This window comes from Garra rufa, chromosome 6 (genome assembly GCF_049309525.1).
Source record: "Garra rufa chromosome 6, GarRuf1.0, whole genome shotgun sequence".
Lineage (NCBI taxonomy): Eukaryota > Metazoa > Chordata > Actinopteri > Cypriniformes > Cyprinidae > Garra > Garra rufa.
In genome coordinates this window covers 12,618,409-12,635,691 of record NC_133366.1, presented here as the reverse complement: position 1 = coordinate 12,635,691, position 17,283 = coordinate 12,618,409, and the positions used below count along the sequence as shown (strand labels likewise).

General features: G+C 35.0%; 1 protein-coding gene across 1 annotated transcript; it reads right to left on the bottom strand.

The window, feature by feature from the left end:
* Positions 1–4,764: 4,764 nt before the first annotated feature.
* LOC141337142 (regulator of G-protein signaling 5-like) lies at positions 4,765–6,096 on the bottom strand. Its single transcript, XM_073842905.1, has 4 exons — positions 5,977–6,096; positions 5,687–5,826; positions 5,415–5,581; positions 4,765–5,326 (listed from the first exon to the last, which is right to left on the bottom strand). The coding sequence occupies exons 1-4, from the start codon at positions 6,018–6,020 to the stop codon at positions 5,153–5,155; spliced, it is 525 nt and encodes a 174-aa protein (XP_073699006.1). The 5' UTR covers positions 6,021–6,096; the 3' UTR covers positions 4,765–5,152.
* Positions 6,097–17,283: the final 11,187 nt, after the last annotated feature.

Here is a 17,283-nt window from a genome sequence, read left to right as displayed (position 1 = left end):
ATTTATTTTCATAAGAGAAAATTTCCTGAGCTGTGACATGAAAGACAACAGAAAAAAAAAAAAAACTGAATAACAATCAATGAATCAAACAATCAATTTATAAATAATTAAATCTATCTATCTATACTTTAATACTGTGATTTTGTATAATACACATTATTTTGTCAGAATACACAACTACTTTTAAATGGTGTTCAGTGAAGAAAGATCCTTTTTAGAAACATATAATGTAGTTACAACATCTACCAATAGGGGTAGACATAATATTCCAAGACCCTCAATATAATGTAAATTGTTCATATACATCAGTCAGATCCAAAAATACATCATTTTATTCTTTAAAATATTGATTGATTGAATTATTTTCTAGCTTTTGACAGTTTTTTTTTTCAGATTTATGAAGTGATAAAAGGGTTGTGATTCTGACCCTGCATAGACAGCAACGCAATTGAAATGCTCAATGCCCAGAAAGGTAGTAAAAACATAGTTAAAATGTGACCCAGGACCACAAAACCAGTCATAAAGGTCAATTTGTTGAAATTAAGATTTATACATCATCATGTATACATCAATAGCTGATTAAAAAAGCTTTCCACTGATGTATGGTTTGTTAGGATAGCACAATATTTGGCCGAGATACAACTATTTGAAAATCTAAAATCTAAGGGTGCAAAAAAAAAAAATCTAAATATTGAGAAAATCCCCTTTAAAGTTGTCCAAATTAAGTTCTTAGCAATGCAAATTACTAATCAAAATTTAAGTTTTGATATATTTATGGTAGGAAATATACAAAAAAAAAAAATTATGGAACATGATCTTTACTTAATATCATAATGATTTTTGACATAAAAGAAAAATTAGTAATTTTGCCCTATACAATGTACATTTGGCTACTGCTACAAAAATACCCATGCTACTTAAGGTTTTGTGGTCCAGGGTCACAAATATTATATGTGACATCAGTGGTCCAACCTCAACTTTATTCAGCAATTTCTTGTGTCACATACGTGAATGTGAGAGTGTGTCGAAGACTGACACAGAAGAGAAGAAATTGTTGAATAAAATTAAATATTAATTTTTGTTTTCTTTGTGCACAAAAAGTGTTCTCCTAGCTTCATAACATTAAGGTTGAACCACTAATGTCACATGGACTATTTTATCGATGTCCTTACTACATTTCTACGCCTTGATCATGGTAGTTGCATTTCATTTCGCTCCGCCTCCCTCACATCCCTGCACCTGTAGGAAAGTCCACAACACCAAACCCCTGACGCTGATTGGTTGGAACACAGTTTGTTTATCTGTGCAATAGTTGATAGCGCCGATTGTTTTTTTTGGCATATCTCGGACCCTAGGCTGACCAGAGAGATGCGTTTTTTTCACAGACAATTTATGGGGCAGGCAGCGAGCGGATCGCGAAGAAAGCTCAGCTGAAATTGACACTTTATGTTTTAGGCTAGAAATCGCTGATACAACCTTTAATTATTCACGACAGCTTGTGCTGATTTGCTGTGGCAGGCGCTTCAGACTATGAGATAACGTACATTAACTGAGAGGAACGTTCATGGATGAAAGAGAGTGTATGAGTTCGGCACACTCGCGATTCATTCACAAAGTAAGTGTAAGCGGTTTTTCCTTGACGCAACCCATCAAAAGGCTTATATAAACGCGGCAAAATAAGCCTTAACAGTTATTAGTGGTTCAACAGTGTGTTCATATATAGGTTTTCGATGCATAGTGCAAATGGTTGTGCATTTATTTGTGTTTTAAACTCGTGGGGAGCGAAATGAAACTGTCTGAACCCAAAGTTGTCTGTGTTGTCTCTCTCCCCTCGCCTCCACGCAGCGCTGTGAGCGCACCATGCCCACTTATGCAGCATTTTTCAAAACTGTGGTGAGAGTAGCCAGTGCTGAAACAGGGGGGTGTCGTTACCCTTTAATAACAGAATTTAAATTTTTGAGTGAACTACCCCTTTAAAGAACCACAACTTGTTTTATGGTTTTAGTTCTTTAAAGGTGCCATAGAATGCATTGATACAATATTCTAAATTGTTCTCTGATATATATGGTTAGTTTAGAATTAATTAGATTAATTTAGAATGGTTAGTGGGGAAATCATGATCTCTATTTGATCTCTAAAAAACTAAAACTAAAACTGAAACTAAACTATATAAAAACTAAATAGAAATGTGCTCACAAAATAAAATGAAACTAAAACTAACAAAACTGTTAATGAAACTAATAAAAACAAAACAAAATTTTATTGCAAATTTGAAAACAATATTAAAATAAAACATTTTAAAAAGCAAAACTATAATATCCTTCCTCTGCGTGTTTCACGCGGTGACCGGAGCAGTTTGCGGACACTTTAGTCAATGCTTGCATTTATACAAGCCGTCCTGCAGCTCGCTGAAGCATCCTGGAAGCGGCTATCCATGCTACATCGCAACATTTTTTTAAAAGTAAATATCACCCTTTGGAGTGGACTTTGAGATTTGTAACTTTGCAGATGTTTTTATGCCCAAACATACACACCACACATTGACTAAAATACAAAAAGTGAAAAAGTATAATAGAACCCCTTTAAGATGTGTGTCTTTCCAAGTCATACCTATTCAATTGAATTTGCCGCTCGAAGTGTAGTAACATCTACAAGCAATATGTATGTTTCGGAGCTAAATTTCAACTATCCCATATAAGGGTATGAATACTTATGCAATGAATTCATTTAAGTTTTGCATTGCCTTTACGGTGTATGGAGTGTGGACTGACGTGAATAGAAAAAAAAAAGGGGGTATGAATACTTTCGGAAAGGCACTGTATATATATTTTTAAGAAGTAGAGAACAAAAAGCTCTCTTAAAAACTGAAAGGCTTTTGAAAAAGACTAACATTACAGTACATTTTCATAAGCTTGTTCTACAACTGTGTAGTCAAGCCAGGTTGCCCTGTTCAAATGTTAATGGTGAGAATGATTGCAGACAGCATAGTGTTCACGCAGTTTTAAAGGGCAGCGTCAGGGAGTTCAGAGCAGGTGAGTCAGAGTGGGCCGCTGTCTCTCAGTGCCATCACTGCAGAAGATAAACAGGCTCCTGCAGAGGCGTGGAGTGGGTGAGATGAGTGGACCACGCTGTCGCCATGGAGACCAGTCTCATCACCACAGAGCTTTCCTGGAAAAAAAAAACACATCTGCTTGGCTGTATATTCTGGAAAAAATGGAACGATCCTGTTGGTAGCAACTAATTATGCATGCGTATGTGAATAGAGTAGGTTTTTAGTCTTTTTATGAGGTTCAGTCAGAAAGGTGGCAGGCTTTGTGTGCTGGAGGTGACTAAGAGCCTCCATTAACCCATGTGAGTGGGATGTGTGGGAAGATGAAGGCCAGAGGGGAGTGTCTCTTACGCATTATGACATTAAAACATCTGTTTCCTTTCGCTGCGCATAACATAAAAAATAATACAAATAAATTAAAAAATACACTGCAAAAAAGTATTTTTTTGTCTTGTTCTCTATTATAAATACCTAAAAATTCCTGAATCAGGATGCATTTACTTGCTTAAGAAAATTAGTTAAGATATTATGTCTTGTTTTCTGAAAAATTAATACCCAAATTTTCTTAGTTTTTGCTTAAAACAAGCACAAATATCTGCTAGTGGGGCAAGAAAAATAATCTTGCTTAGCCTTTGATTTAAGATTTTATTTCTTACCCTATTGGCAGGTATTTTTGCTTGTTTTAAGCAAAAACAAACAAAATTTAGATTTTTTTTTCCCAGAAAGTCATTTTACTTGTTCAAGAATTCTTAGATATTTATATTAGAAAACAAGACAAAAATACAAATAAAATAGAAAATACAAATAAAATATAAACTGCAAAAAAGTATCTTTTTGTCTTGTTTTCTATTATAAATATCTACAAATTCCTGAATCAGGATGCATTTACTGGCTTAAGAAAATTAGTTAAGATATTATGTCTTGTTATCTAAAAAAAAAATACCCAAATTTACTTTGTTTTTGCTCAAAACAAGCAAAAAGATATGCCAATGGGACAAGAAAAATAATCTTGTTTAGCCTTTGATTTAATAGTTTTTTTCTTACCCTATTGGCAGGTATTTTTGCTTGTTTTAAGCAAAAACAAACAAAATTTAGATTTTTTTTTTTTTCTCCAGAAAGTCATTTTACTTGTTCAAGAATTCTTAGATATTTATATTAGAAAACAAGACAAAAATACAAATAAAATAGAAAATACAAATAAAATATAAACTGCAAAAAAGTATCTTTTTGTCTTGTTTTCTATTATAAATATCTACAAATTCCTGAATCAGGATGCATTTACTGGCTTAAGAAAATTAGTTTAGATATGTCTTGTTATCTAAACAAAAACTACCTTAATTTTCTTAGTTTTTTCTTAAAACAAGCAAAAAGATATGTCAATGGGACACGAAAAATAATTTGGTTTAGCCTTTGATTTAAGATTATTTTTCTTACCCCATTTTGTTTGTTTTAAGCAAAAACTAACAAAATTTAGATTTTTTTATACATTATATCTTAAGTAATTTTACTTCAAGAATTCTTAGATATTTACACTAGAAAACAAGACAAAAATACTAAGGCAGTGACATACAATCCAAAATAAAAAAATAAAATAAAATCCAAAAAGAAAGCAATATAAATAAATAGCTCATGTGAGTGGGATGTGACATTAAAACAGCTATTTCCTTTTAGCTGCACATAATGCCCAAAAAAGATGCATTGCTAAAGACAAATACTTGAATGTAAAACAATTTATTCTTTTTCTTTCCACTCAAAAGTTCAATAAATAACCCACAATTGTTCATCAAATATAAATACAAATATAAATACTAATTTCAATATAACTTTCAATAAATACTCATAGGCAATACAAAACACACATTTTACATAATTGTGCAAAAGTCATTCCACTTTCACAGTTATTGTCCAGTGCTACAATCTTGATCTCTGTGTGCTCCACTGCTGTTCATAGAATCGATGTTCCCGAATGCCCGAGGCCTTCCAGTCTGGCTTTTGAGTCCGTGTGTCCTGAACCTCAGAAAACCGGTGCGGATCATTCGGCGACCATCACGTCACATAAATGCCATGTTGATCAGGGATGCATTCCTCCGCTGTCTGGGTATTTTAACCCACATGCTGTGTAATGAGTTCCTGGTAGATTGCTGACTTGAGGAAACGAGGGTAGCAGTCTTTCTCCATGAGGGTGTAAATTTTACTCTGGGCAAGGTTGAAGCAGGACAATGTGGACTGCTCCATATTCTTCAGAGTGATGCTTCTAGTTTCGTGGTCAAGATTCACCTAAAAATAGACAGAGGAATAATTTGCCATTAGACACTTTCCATGAAATCAGTTTAAAGTGTGAGGGAAATATTCTGAGCAAACGTACCTCTCTTGGTGCGTCAGAGCAGATGAACTCCTCATAGATTTTCCTGGCCTTGACACACAGCTTGGAGGAGCTCTTTGTGTTCCTGTAGTCCTCGCAAGCCAAATAGAAAGCAATATTTTCCTCGCTGTACTCAGATGACAGGAACGTTGTGAAAGCGCACAGTCCCTCTGTAAAAACATAAGAAAACATTAGACGACCCTGATAGCTTTTCATTCTACAGCCTTAAAAACATCTGCTTTATATTGCCACAGCTCTTTCTGATTTTAACTTACCTTTGTGAGCCAGGAGTTCATGGAAAGACCATTTCTGTCTGTCGTCCAGTGTTAGTTTGTCAGGTTTTTGTGAGTGGCCCATGATATTAAGCTCTTGCTTTAGAAGAAAACTTCCAAACCGGGCTTTGAGCTCCTTTGCCCTGCGAGGAACAAAAGGAAAAGCACTTAAAACTTGTTTAGAAATTAGATTTGATGACTAAAATGATTTAGTAATAAGCTACTTAAGGTCTACTTAAGATCTGTCTTCACTATACTAGCAGAACTTATTTTTAAGTAAATATGAAACGTACCTTTCCAGGCAGGAGATTGGCAGATGCTCTAGTGATCGGCACATTTTTATATGTCCAAAGGTTTCCCGCTGTGCTCCACAAGTAGATGGATGTTGTTGTAATAGTTATTGTTGTCTGAGACTTTTGATTCTGTTTGAATGTCAGCAGAGCTGGGCTATTTATACAGGTCTACCCTCCATGACATCACTTGACTCAGCCAATGAAACGCAGGCTGTGGAGGGAGGGGGAGTTTCTGCCCTTCAAGCAGCCCTAGCAGTCTCCAGTGAATCATTTCCAGTAGACGGCAAGGCACTGCCTTATAGATTCACTTTTTCCTCCCTTGTGTCTCCCTTAATTGTCTCCATTCGGTGCTTAAAACATTGGAAATGGATGCAATGCCAAATGTTAAGTTTACAATGATAATTCAACCAAAAAGGAAAACTCTGTAACATTTACTCACTCTAAGTTTGCTCCACATCTTTCTTTTTATGTGAAAGCCAAAGAATATATTGATGTTTTAGTGCTTTTTCATACATTGAATGTTTAGGAGATCCTGTGTTGTTTTTGGACCCAAGTGACTTTATTAGTAAAAACTGTTTTTCCTTTGTTTCCACATGAGAGTGGGTAAATTTTCAGAATTTTCCTTTTTACATTTACGCTTACATTTAGTCATTTTGCAGACGCTTTTATCCAAAGTGACTTACAAATGCACTGCAAAAATGCTTTCCTGTTTAGATATTTTGTCTTGTTTCCAGCCAAAATATTTAAAAATTCTTAAATCAAAAAGGATTTTCTAGACGAGTAAAAATTATTGTATTGTTTTCAGAAAAAAAAAAAAATAAGTGCGTTTTTGCTTGAAACAAGCAAAAAAAATCTGCCAACGGGGCAAGAAAAATTATTGTGCTTTCTGTTTGAAATAAGATTATTATTATTTTTTGCTTACCTCATTGGCAGATTTTGGTTGTTTTAAGCAAATATTCACTTAATTTTAAATGTTTTTTTTTCTGAAAACAAGAAAATAATTTTTAATTGTCTAAAAATCCTTCTTGATTAGAATTTGTAGATATTTTTGCTGGAAACAAGACAAAAACAAGTCTTGCTTTCTGTTTGAAATAAGATTTTTTTTTTTCTTACCCCATTGGCAGAGTTTGCTTGTTTTAAGCAAAAATTCACTTAATTTTGACTTTTTTTTATTTTTTCTGAAAACAAGAAAATAATTTTTAATTATCTAGAAAATTCCTCTTGATTAGAATCTTTAGATATTTTGGCTGGAAACAAGACAAAAATAAGTCTTGCTTTCTGTTTGAAATAAGATTTTTTATTTTTATTTTTTGCTTACCCCATTTGCAGATTTAGCTTTTTTTTTAAGCAAACATTCACTTAATTTTGACTTGTTTTTTTCTGAAAACAAGAAAATAATTTTGAATTGTCTGGAAAATCCTTCTTGATTAGAATTTTTAGATATTTTGGCTAGAAATAAGACAAAAATAAGTAAGAAAATCTTTTTTTGCAGTACGAGGACAATGAAAGCAATCAAAAAATAGACAAAAGAGCAATGATGCTGTATGTACAGTAAGTGCTATGACAAGTCTCAGTTAGCTTACTACAGTACACATAGCCATTTTCTATTATATAATAAATAAAAAGAAAACAGACAGAAAAGACAGAAAATATAAAAAGAATAGGATTTAATAGAATTTTGTTTAAAGAATAAAAATAGCATAAAGAGTTCTAGAGTTAGAGAGTCAAATAAAGATGGAAGAGATGTGTTTTTAGCCTATTCTTAAAGATGGCTAAGGACTCAGCTGCTCACCTTTTTGGGTGAACTATTTGGTAACACTTTATAATAACTTCACACTATGAGTCATTAGTTAAGCATTGTTAAATAGTTAATTAATCATTTCTAAAGCATTATTCCAACATTAATAGACATTTGTAAGCAGTTTATAAATACAGCTATAAATGCTTTATTCTTGTTTTATAAGCATCTGTATAATATGCTTAATAATTGTATTTTCATACTTTATTAAGGATCAGTTAATCATTTCTAAATTCAGCATTACATTATTTACAAACCGGTTAGTTAGTAGTTGTATGTGGTTCATGAGATCATTTAGAAAGTGTTAGTAAATGATTCATAAATTATTTGAATGCACATTTATACATCTTATTATTCAGACATATATTAACAATTAGTCAGTGTGTTAATAAATGCTTTAATAACAAGGGAGTTATAAAACATTTACTAGCTGTCAGTTAATGGTTTTTGTGAGCTCATCTAAAGCAAGGACTATTTATTACTTGTAAAGTGTTAATAAGTTGACTTTTACCGTTTTGAAATCCATTCAGCCGTTCTCCTGTGCTATATTGGTCTCATAGGATTCAATGACCTATGCTAAGCAATGCTAAAAGTGACATCGCCAGAACAGGAGAACAACTTTTGTAAACAGTTTACAAGGCATAAATAGTCCTCACTTTAGATGAGCTCACAAAAAACATTAACTGGCAGCTAATGTTTTATAACTGCCTGAATTAATTATGAGTTACAGTAGGAATATGTGTTATTAAATCATTTATTAACACACTGACTAACTGTTAATATATGTCTGAATAATACGTTGTATAAATGTGCATTCAAATGGTTTATGAATTATTTACTAACACTTTCTAAATGATCTCATGAACCGCTTTCAACTACTAACTAACCGGTTTGTAAATAATGTAATGCTTAATTTAAAAATGATTAACTGTTCCTTAATAAAGTACAAAAAATACAATTATTAAGCATATTATACAGATGCTTATAAAACAAGAATAAAGCATTTATAGCTGTATTTATAAACTGCTTACAAATGTCTATTAATGTAGGAATAATGCTTTATAAATTATTAATTAACTATTTACCAATGCTTAACTAATGATTCAAAGTGTGTAGTTATTATAAAGTGTTACCAGCTATTTAAGTGTTTGATTTTTTATTCACATGATGAAATCAGTTTATCAGTTGAATAAATATTGTAACTGTGAAGACAAAGATATTATATTGATGCAAATGCATGAAATAAATGCTGCCTACACGTCATTGTAAAAACTATACAGTAGGCTAAGGGTTTTACATGGAAATATATTGCAACCACATGCGTGCGCAAACAGGGGCTGTTTGCAGCATATAGGAAGTCTCAGCGGAGACTTCTGTGTAGACAGGAGGAAGCCCACCCACGTGCCTTCAAGCCCCTGCTAATGTCACTGACTCACATTGTGTGAACCCGTCTGGTATTCAAGCGAGGGTCTTGAAAGCGTTGTCGTACAAACAGGAAATAAAGTCGGAGAATATGTGGGTGAAGTCAGGGTGACTGGAAATAAAAAGGCAAATCTGTTCAGGTGAAATTCTAGTTGTGATTTCCTTTGTTCCAAATAATTTGTAACCTCATGTGATATTTTATGCTCTTTTGAGTTGCGTGTAAATAAAATATTTATCCTGCTGAGAGGAGATGCTTCTGTATTTCTTTTGATAGGCAATGAGTGTTATCCCAGAGGAAAATACTTGCCTTGAGGTTGTTTTTCTTTTATGGGCTTTACTGTAAATAAAAAATGTCAGAAAATCTATAAGTGTCACAGTTTTGTCATTGGTTTTTCCCATTTGTCTTCCCCCTGTCATTTTGTGATCATTTGGTTTAGTCCTCGTTTGTGTAATCACCGTCACCTGTGTTTAATTATTAGTTACCCTTTATAAGTCTGTCTTTGAGTTCAGTGTATTGTCGGTCCTTAACGTTTTGATGTGTGTGAAAGCTCTTCGTGTTCCTGCCTTGTTCCTCTTGGAGAATTATATTAAATATATTGTTAATTGTTCACCTCGTCTATCGTCTCGTCTCGTCCTGCACACACCCCTAACAGAAGGACCGACCGACAACAGTTTACCCGGCACGTTTTCCCTGCGTTTATTTTTTCTCGTTTTTTCTCAGTGTTTATTTTTTGGTTTTTATCATGGACCCTGCTGTGAGCATCATTCTCCTGGAGCAGGGGGATCGCTCTCTCGAGGACTACACCAGAGACTTCGTCCACCTCGTGCCTTACACGCACTACCCGGACTACTGCCTCTGTACCTTCTTCCGTAAGGGACTGAACAACACCATCAAGAGGCAGTTGTCTGGGGAAGGTCCTCGAGAGAGCATCGCTGATTTCATCGTGTGGGTGCTGGTGTCCAGCAGATCTTCGTCGAACGCGGAGGACGACACCAGCCCCACACCTGACCCAGAACCCAGCCCAACATCACCCCGACAAGCGGAGTTGCAGCCCGAGCCCACCGACGATGGAGAGCCAGAGCCAAGAGCGACAGAGCCAGAGCCGGACACATCGGACCAGGTGCGAGAGCCAACTGCAACATCCGTGACGGTGGAGTATGACGTGGAGCTAGAGAGGGCTACAGAGAGCCCTGCCCACTGCACCACCGCTGAGGGTGAGCTTGGATCTATTTCTGGGGATTTAATAGACTTCTTCTCGGATCTTGCCCAAGATAACTCTGGTAACTTAATTGACTTTGATATGGAAATATCCGTCTGTCCTGTCTGCCCGGAATTCCCACCCACCCACCCACCCTCTGTCATCTGATGCCATGTTTGTCTGGCCGCCGCTGTCCCCTGACAGCCACTCAGCTCACCCTCAGCCCACCACCTGTGCAGTGGGCTCGCCGCGGGACTGCCAGCTTCCATCGGCGTCTCGGCTGGAGGATTCCTCAGCTCCGCCTCCAGCCTCCGAGTCCTGGACTCCGCCTCGGCCCTTCGACCCCGCGGTTCCACCACGGCTCTCGACGCCCTCCTCTACACCGTCACCCGTCGATCCACCAGCTCCACCGGGCTCCATCGTCTTTCCGGCTCCGCCCTGGTCAGTCGTCACCCCATCGGCTCCTCAGGACTCTGCTCCTCCGGCTGTGCCTCGTCGCGCCGTCCCACCGGCTCCTTGGGACTCCTCCTTCCTGCGGGCACAGCCTCCATCCTCTGTCGCTCTGGCTCCGCCGCGGATCTCCGGGACTCCGCCTCCGCCTCGGGCGCCAGAGCCTGTTCCACCTTGGCCCTCCGGATCCTCGGCGTCACCCCGGATCATCGGCTCTCCGTCTTCGCCTCGGGCTCCTTCTCCATCTGCTCCGCCTCTGTCGGTCGGCCCCATGGAGTCGGCACGCCTTCCTCCACCATGGCTCCTCCCTCCGTCGGCTCCACCGTGGGCCGTCATCATGGCTGTGGTCTGGGTCAGTTCCTCCTGCTTCAGGTCCCTCCTGTGTCTTCCCTGGCTCCTCCCTCCGTCGTCGCCCCCTTGGACTGTCTTTTTTTTGCTCTCTGGACTTATGTTTTGGTCCCCCTCCTTCGGTTGCGTCCTCCGCCGAAGCCCCCTCCCTCATGGACTCAAGGTTTCTGGTTTTCCGCCCCTCTCTTCTTTTTTGTTTTTCTATGGCACGAGGAAGCGCCTATTCGGAGGGGGGCGTAATGTCACAGTTTTGTCATTGGTTTTTCCCATTTGTCTTCCCCCTGTCATTTTGTGATCATTTGGTTTAGTCCTCGTTTGTGTAATCACCGTCACCTGTGTTTAATTATTAGTTACCCTTTATAAGTCTGTCTTTGAGTTCAGTGTATTGTCGGTCCTTAACGTTTTGATGTGTGTGAAAGCTCTTCGTGTTCCTGCCTTGTTCCTCTTGGAGAATTATATTAAATATATTGTTAATTGTTCACCTCGTCTATCGTCTCGTCTCGTCCTGCACACACCCCTAACAATAAGAGGGATCATACAAAATGCATGTTATTTTTTTTTAGTACTGACCTGAATAAGATATTCCACATAAAAGATGTTTACATATAGTCCAAAAGAGAAAACAACAGTTGGATTGATAAAAATGACCCTGTTCAAAAGTTTACATACACTTGATTCTCAATAATGTGTTTATGCTTAACTGGGTTTTTATTTTTTGTTTAATGATAGTTGTTCATGAGTCCCTTTTTTCCTGAACAGTTAAACTGCTTGCTGTTCTTCAGAAAAATCTTTTAGGTCCCACAAATTCTTTTTTTTTTTTTTTTCAGCAGTTTTGTGTATTTGACTTTCCAATAATAACTGTATGATTTTGATCCATCTTTTCATAATGAGGAAAACTGAGGGACTCATATGCAACTATTACAGAAGGTTCAAATGTTCACTGATGCTTCAAAGGAAACGATGCATTAAGAGCCGGGTGTGAAAACTTGTGTAAATTTATCTTATTTTGACCAAATATCATATTTGTTTTTATTTAGTACTGCCCTTCAGAAGATACTTACATCTTTCCCAGAAAACAAAAAAAGTTACATTTACCCTGATCTTCAAATTCAAAATGTTTTCACTCCCTGGCTCTTAAAGCATTGTTTTTCCTTTTGAAGCATCAGTGAGAGTTTGAACCTTCTGTGATAGTTGCATATGAGTCTCTCAGTTGACCTCAGTGTGGAAAGATGGATCTCAAAATCATACAGTCATTGTTGGAAAGGGTTCAAATACACAAAAATGCTGAAATACAGTACCAAGGAATTTGTGGGACCTGAAGGATTTTTCTGAAGAACAGCGGGCAGTTTAACTGTTCAGGACAAAGAAGGGACTCATGAACAACAACAACAACAACAACAACAAAAAACAAAAAACAAAAAAAAAAGCACAGCTGTGAATCATTCAGGTAACAACACAGTATTAAGAATCAAGTGTATGTAAAGTTTTGAACAGGGTAATTTTTATTTTTTTCAACTACAATTTTTTCTTGTGGATTGTATATGTCAAAATATTTTATGTGAAATATCTTATTCAGGTCAACACTAAATAAAAAAATAACACATATTTTGTATAGCCCCTCTTATTTTGATAAAATAATGAACATATTGTAGATTCAGCTAGGCCAACTGTGCATGTATAACATTTTGTCTTAATGTTCCAACAATTATTAAAGAGATCTCATTTTCTTAAGTGAACCTGTAACAATTGGCATTAGCAATAACATGTTTTGTTTACTTGGCTTTGGTATTGACTTCTCAGTGCCAGAGATTTGATTCCAGAAACTGTGAACTTTATTACATTAATCTGGACAAATATGTTGTCCTCTGTTTACATGCTCAATCAGAGGTCAGTGTTTTTGGGGACAGAGTGTTACAGCGTGTGTCTTAGGCCAGCTGTGTCATGTCTTATTGAGAATCGTCCCCATCTGTCCACTACCACTTTAGTCTGCATGTAAACATGTTTTCTTTGCTAGTGCCTATGTAGAAAAGAATATAGGCTACACACGGCAAAATCACAATGTGAAAAATGTGTGCACGAAGGAATTGCAGAAAACAAGCCTTGTGTTTATAATTGACATTATATGCATGGTACAAATAGTCCCAAATTGTCATTATAAATGAGTTTCCTGTGGATGTGCTTTTCGAATTCAGAGACAAAAATTGAAATGCAACTATATTTGTCATTAATGCAACTTTATCTAGCAACTGTGACTTTATTAATCACACCTGCAAGTTTGTATCTAGCAATTCTGACTTCGTCATACTTGCAACTTTTTCTCATAAATGCAAATTTGATTATCATAACTAAAACTATATTTATTAGTAGTGCAACTTTAAATCTCAAAACTGCAATTTAATTTCTCAAATTTTAGACTTTATTTTTCATAACTCTGACTTTATTTCTTGTAACTGCACTATAGTATTTTACGATATCAATTTCTCACAATTTGACTTTAAATCTCACAACTGCAACTTTATTTCTCATAATTGTGACTTTATTTCTCATAATTGCAATGGCATATCTCACAATTACAGATTAATTTCTCATAATTGAAATGGTGTATCTCAAAACTGTGATTTTAGTGTCATAATTAGGACTTTATTTTTCCAGTATGACAGTTTTTCTTGCAATATTGACTTGATTTCTCACAATTTGACTTTAAATCTTACAACTGCAACTTTATTTCTCATAATTGTGTCTTTATTTCTCATAATTGCAATGGTGTATCTTACGATTACATAATTGTGAGTATTTCTCACTATGCAACTTTATCATAATTGCAACTTATTTCTCATAACTGAAGGGGTGTATCTCCAAACTGTGACTTTTTTGTCATAATTAGGACTTTATTTCTTCCAGTGTGACATTATTTCTTGCAATATTGACTTGATTTCTCACAATTTGTCTTAAAATCTTAAAACGGCAACTTTATTTCTTATAATTGTGTTTATTTCTCATAATTACAATGGTGTATCTCATAATTACAGATTTATTTCTCATAATTGTGAGTATTTCTCACTATGCGACTTTATATATCACAATTGCAAAACATTTTTCATAACTGAAATGGTATATGTCCAAACTGTGACTTTATTGTCATAATTAAGACTTTATTTCTTCCAATGTGGCATTATTTCTTGCAATATTGACTTGATTTCTCAGAATTAGATTTTAATTCTCACAGCTGCAACTTTATTTTTCATCATAATTGTGTCTTTAATTCTCATAATTGCAATGCCATATCTCACAATTACGGATTTATTTCTCATAATTGTGACTATTTTTCACTATGCAACTTTATATATCACATTTGCAACTTATTTCTCATAACTGAAAGGGTGTATCTCCAAACTGTGACTTTATTGTCATAATTAGGACTTTATTTCTTCCAGTGTGACATTATTTCTTGCAATAGTGACTTGATTTATCACAATTTGACTTTAAATCTCACAGCCTAAACTTTATTTCTCGTCTAACTGTGACTTTATTGCTTATAATTGCAATGGCGTATCACACAATTATGGATTTACTTCTCATAATTGTAACTATTTCTCACTATTCAACTTTTTATATCACAATTGCAACTTTATTTCTCATAATTGTGACTTATTTTTCATAATTTCAATGGCGTATCTCACAATTGCAATTTATTTCTCATAATTGAAAAGTTGTACCTCAAAACTGTGACTTTATTGTCATAAGCAGGACTTTATTTTGTCCAATATGGCATTATTTCTTGAAATAGCACTATATATCTATGTATATGACTTTAAATCTCACAACTGCAACTTTATTATTCATAATTGTGACTATTTCTCTACAATATTAACTTTTTATCTCATAATTGTTACTATTTCTTGCAATGCAACTTTAGTTCTCATAATTGCAACTTACGATTGCAGATTTATTTTTCATAATTGTGACTTATTTCTCATAATTTGCCATGGCGTATCTCACAATTACAGATTTATTTCTTATAATTGTGACTATTTCTCACTATGCGACTTTATATATCACAATTGCAACTTATTTCACATGACTGAAAGGGTGTATCTCAAATCTGTGATTTTATTGTCATAATTAGGACATTATTTCTTGAAATTTGGCATTATTTTTTACAATACAGCTTTATATCTCACAGTTGCAACTTTGTGTCGTACAATATTGACTTTTTATCTTATAATTGTTACTATTTCTTGCAGTGCAACTTTAGTTCTCATAATTGCAATGTTGATTCTTACAATTGCAGCTTTATTTCTTGTATAACTTGTGATTGCATAGTTGTTTCTTGTAATTGCAGTTTTTTTCTCATAATGTGCATTTATTTCTTATTTTACACTTTAGCTCACAATTACCTTTCTATGTTTTTAGAGGTAATTTTAGATAACTACTTTTTTCCCCAGGTGTTCTTGGCAATTTACAGAAAGGTATAATTTGTATTTAGTTTGACAGATTCTTATTTAGCTGTTCCTGATTATCTGGATGTGATGCGCAGAGCCAAGCTTTTTCTGAATTGCTGCCGGCGGAAAGCTCTCTGGAGTTGGGTTTCCTGCTCCGTTGAACAATGGAAATAATTAACAAGGAATTGTGAACCACAATGTTGTTTCTATTTAAACTCTGCACTTCCATGGAAGTTGGCTCGTTAAGCTTACAGGAATAATTCACATGCACAATTTATAATCACGATAAATGGATATGATGTGAAGATCACATCTTGTTGGTTTTATGTTTTGGCTATTTCTAGGTTACAGGTTGTATAATCCTGGTTATGATGTTACTTTTTGAATAGCTCCTCAGTTTTGAATGAAATATCTTTTGTATGAGCTGAAAAGGATGAAACATATGATGCAAAACAAATGAGGCCAAGATGTGAGTAAAAAATCGTTTAAAGAGCTCCATTTGCAAGCCTATAATTGGGTCACATGAAAATCAATATGTAATAAAGAATGCTTGTGTTATCACGATTTTCATGGAGCATATTATGTCTTCATAGATCTGGGCCTGATAACTATAAAAAGACCAATTCTAAACCCGTTTCTAATCTAATCACACTATAATAATAATGAATACATGTTGTATAATAGACACTTGGGTCAGCTCCGTATGTGTTCTGACGTCAGGAAAATCGATTTCATTAAACTCAGTCAAATAATGTAGGCCAGAGATATTTCTAAAGCACATATTTCCTTTCAATTTACATATAACTTTATTTCATTCAATTATCTGTTGCATGAAAATCATGAAACACCTCACAGATATGTGTCAGTTATGATGCTGTAGAAATGAGTATGCATCAAGGACATTTTAAATTTTATTTTGAACACAGGAACACATTTTCAAGGTTTGAGCAAGTTTAAACTAAGTTTAGTTTCAAAATTTTTTTATGCTGTCATATCTGATATAAAGTTAATGTGTGATGTTTTACACAAATGCTGACGAAAACGTCGTCATTGTTTTAAGCACTTGTTGACTAAACAGAGGATTAAACCCCCACCAACACGTTTGTCATGATGGCATATTCAACAGAACTTCCCTTTGGAAAATATAATCACCACTCATCATTGATGCTGCTTTTCATAAAACATAACCATGGTTGCCAAATCCATGTATTGTAGTGGCAAAAAAGCAAAGAAAAAAAGAAAGACATTTATTCTAAAAAAATAAACATGGTTTATATCAGTAAGCAATTAATTAAATTAAAAATGACTGAAAATACAATAATGGCTAAAAAGACCAATGTTTTCTTAATGATTCCATATCTATTTAAAATATTTTTTCCATCTTGTCAGGATGACTTGCAACTGTGTGATGCTTCATAAATTTGCGAGTGCGATATTGGTTTTATAAACAAGTAGTTAATATTGAGTAACTTAAATTTTAGGCATACTGTCATAACTTCATCTATTTTTATTTGAAAAATTGATCCAAACAGAGTCAAAGTAGAATACACTGCTGCACATTTCTGAGCAACACAGCATGTGTATTATATGTTTAGTCAATAGATATGTGCGCAGACACGTACTGTTTTTTTTTTTGAAAAAAAAAAAG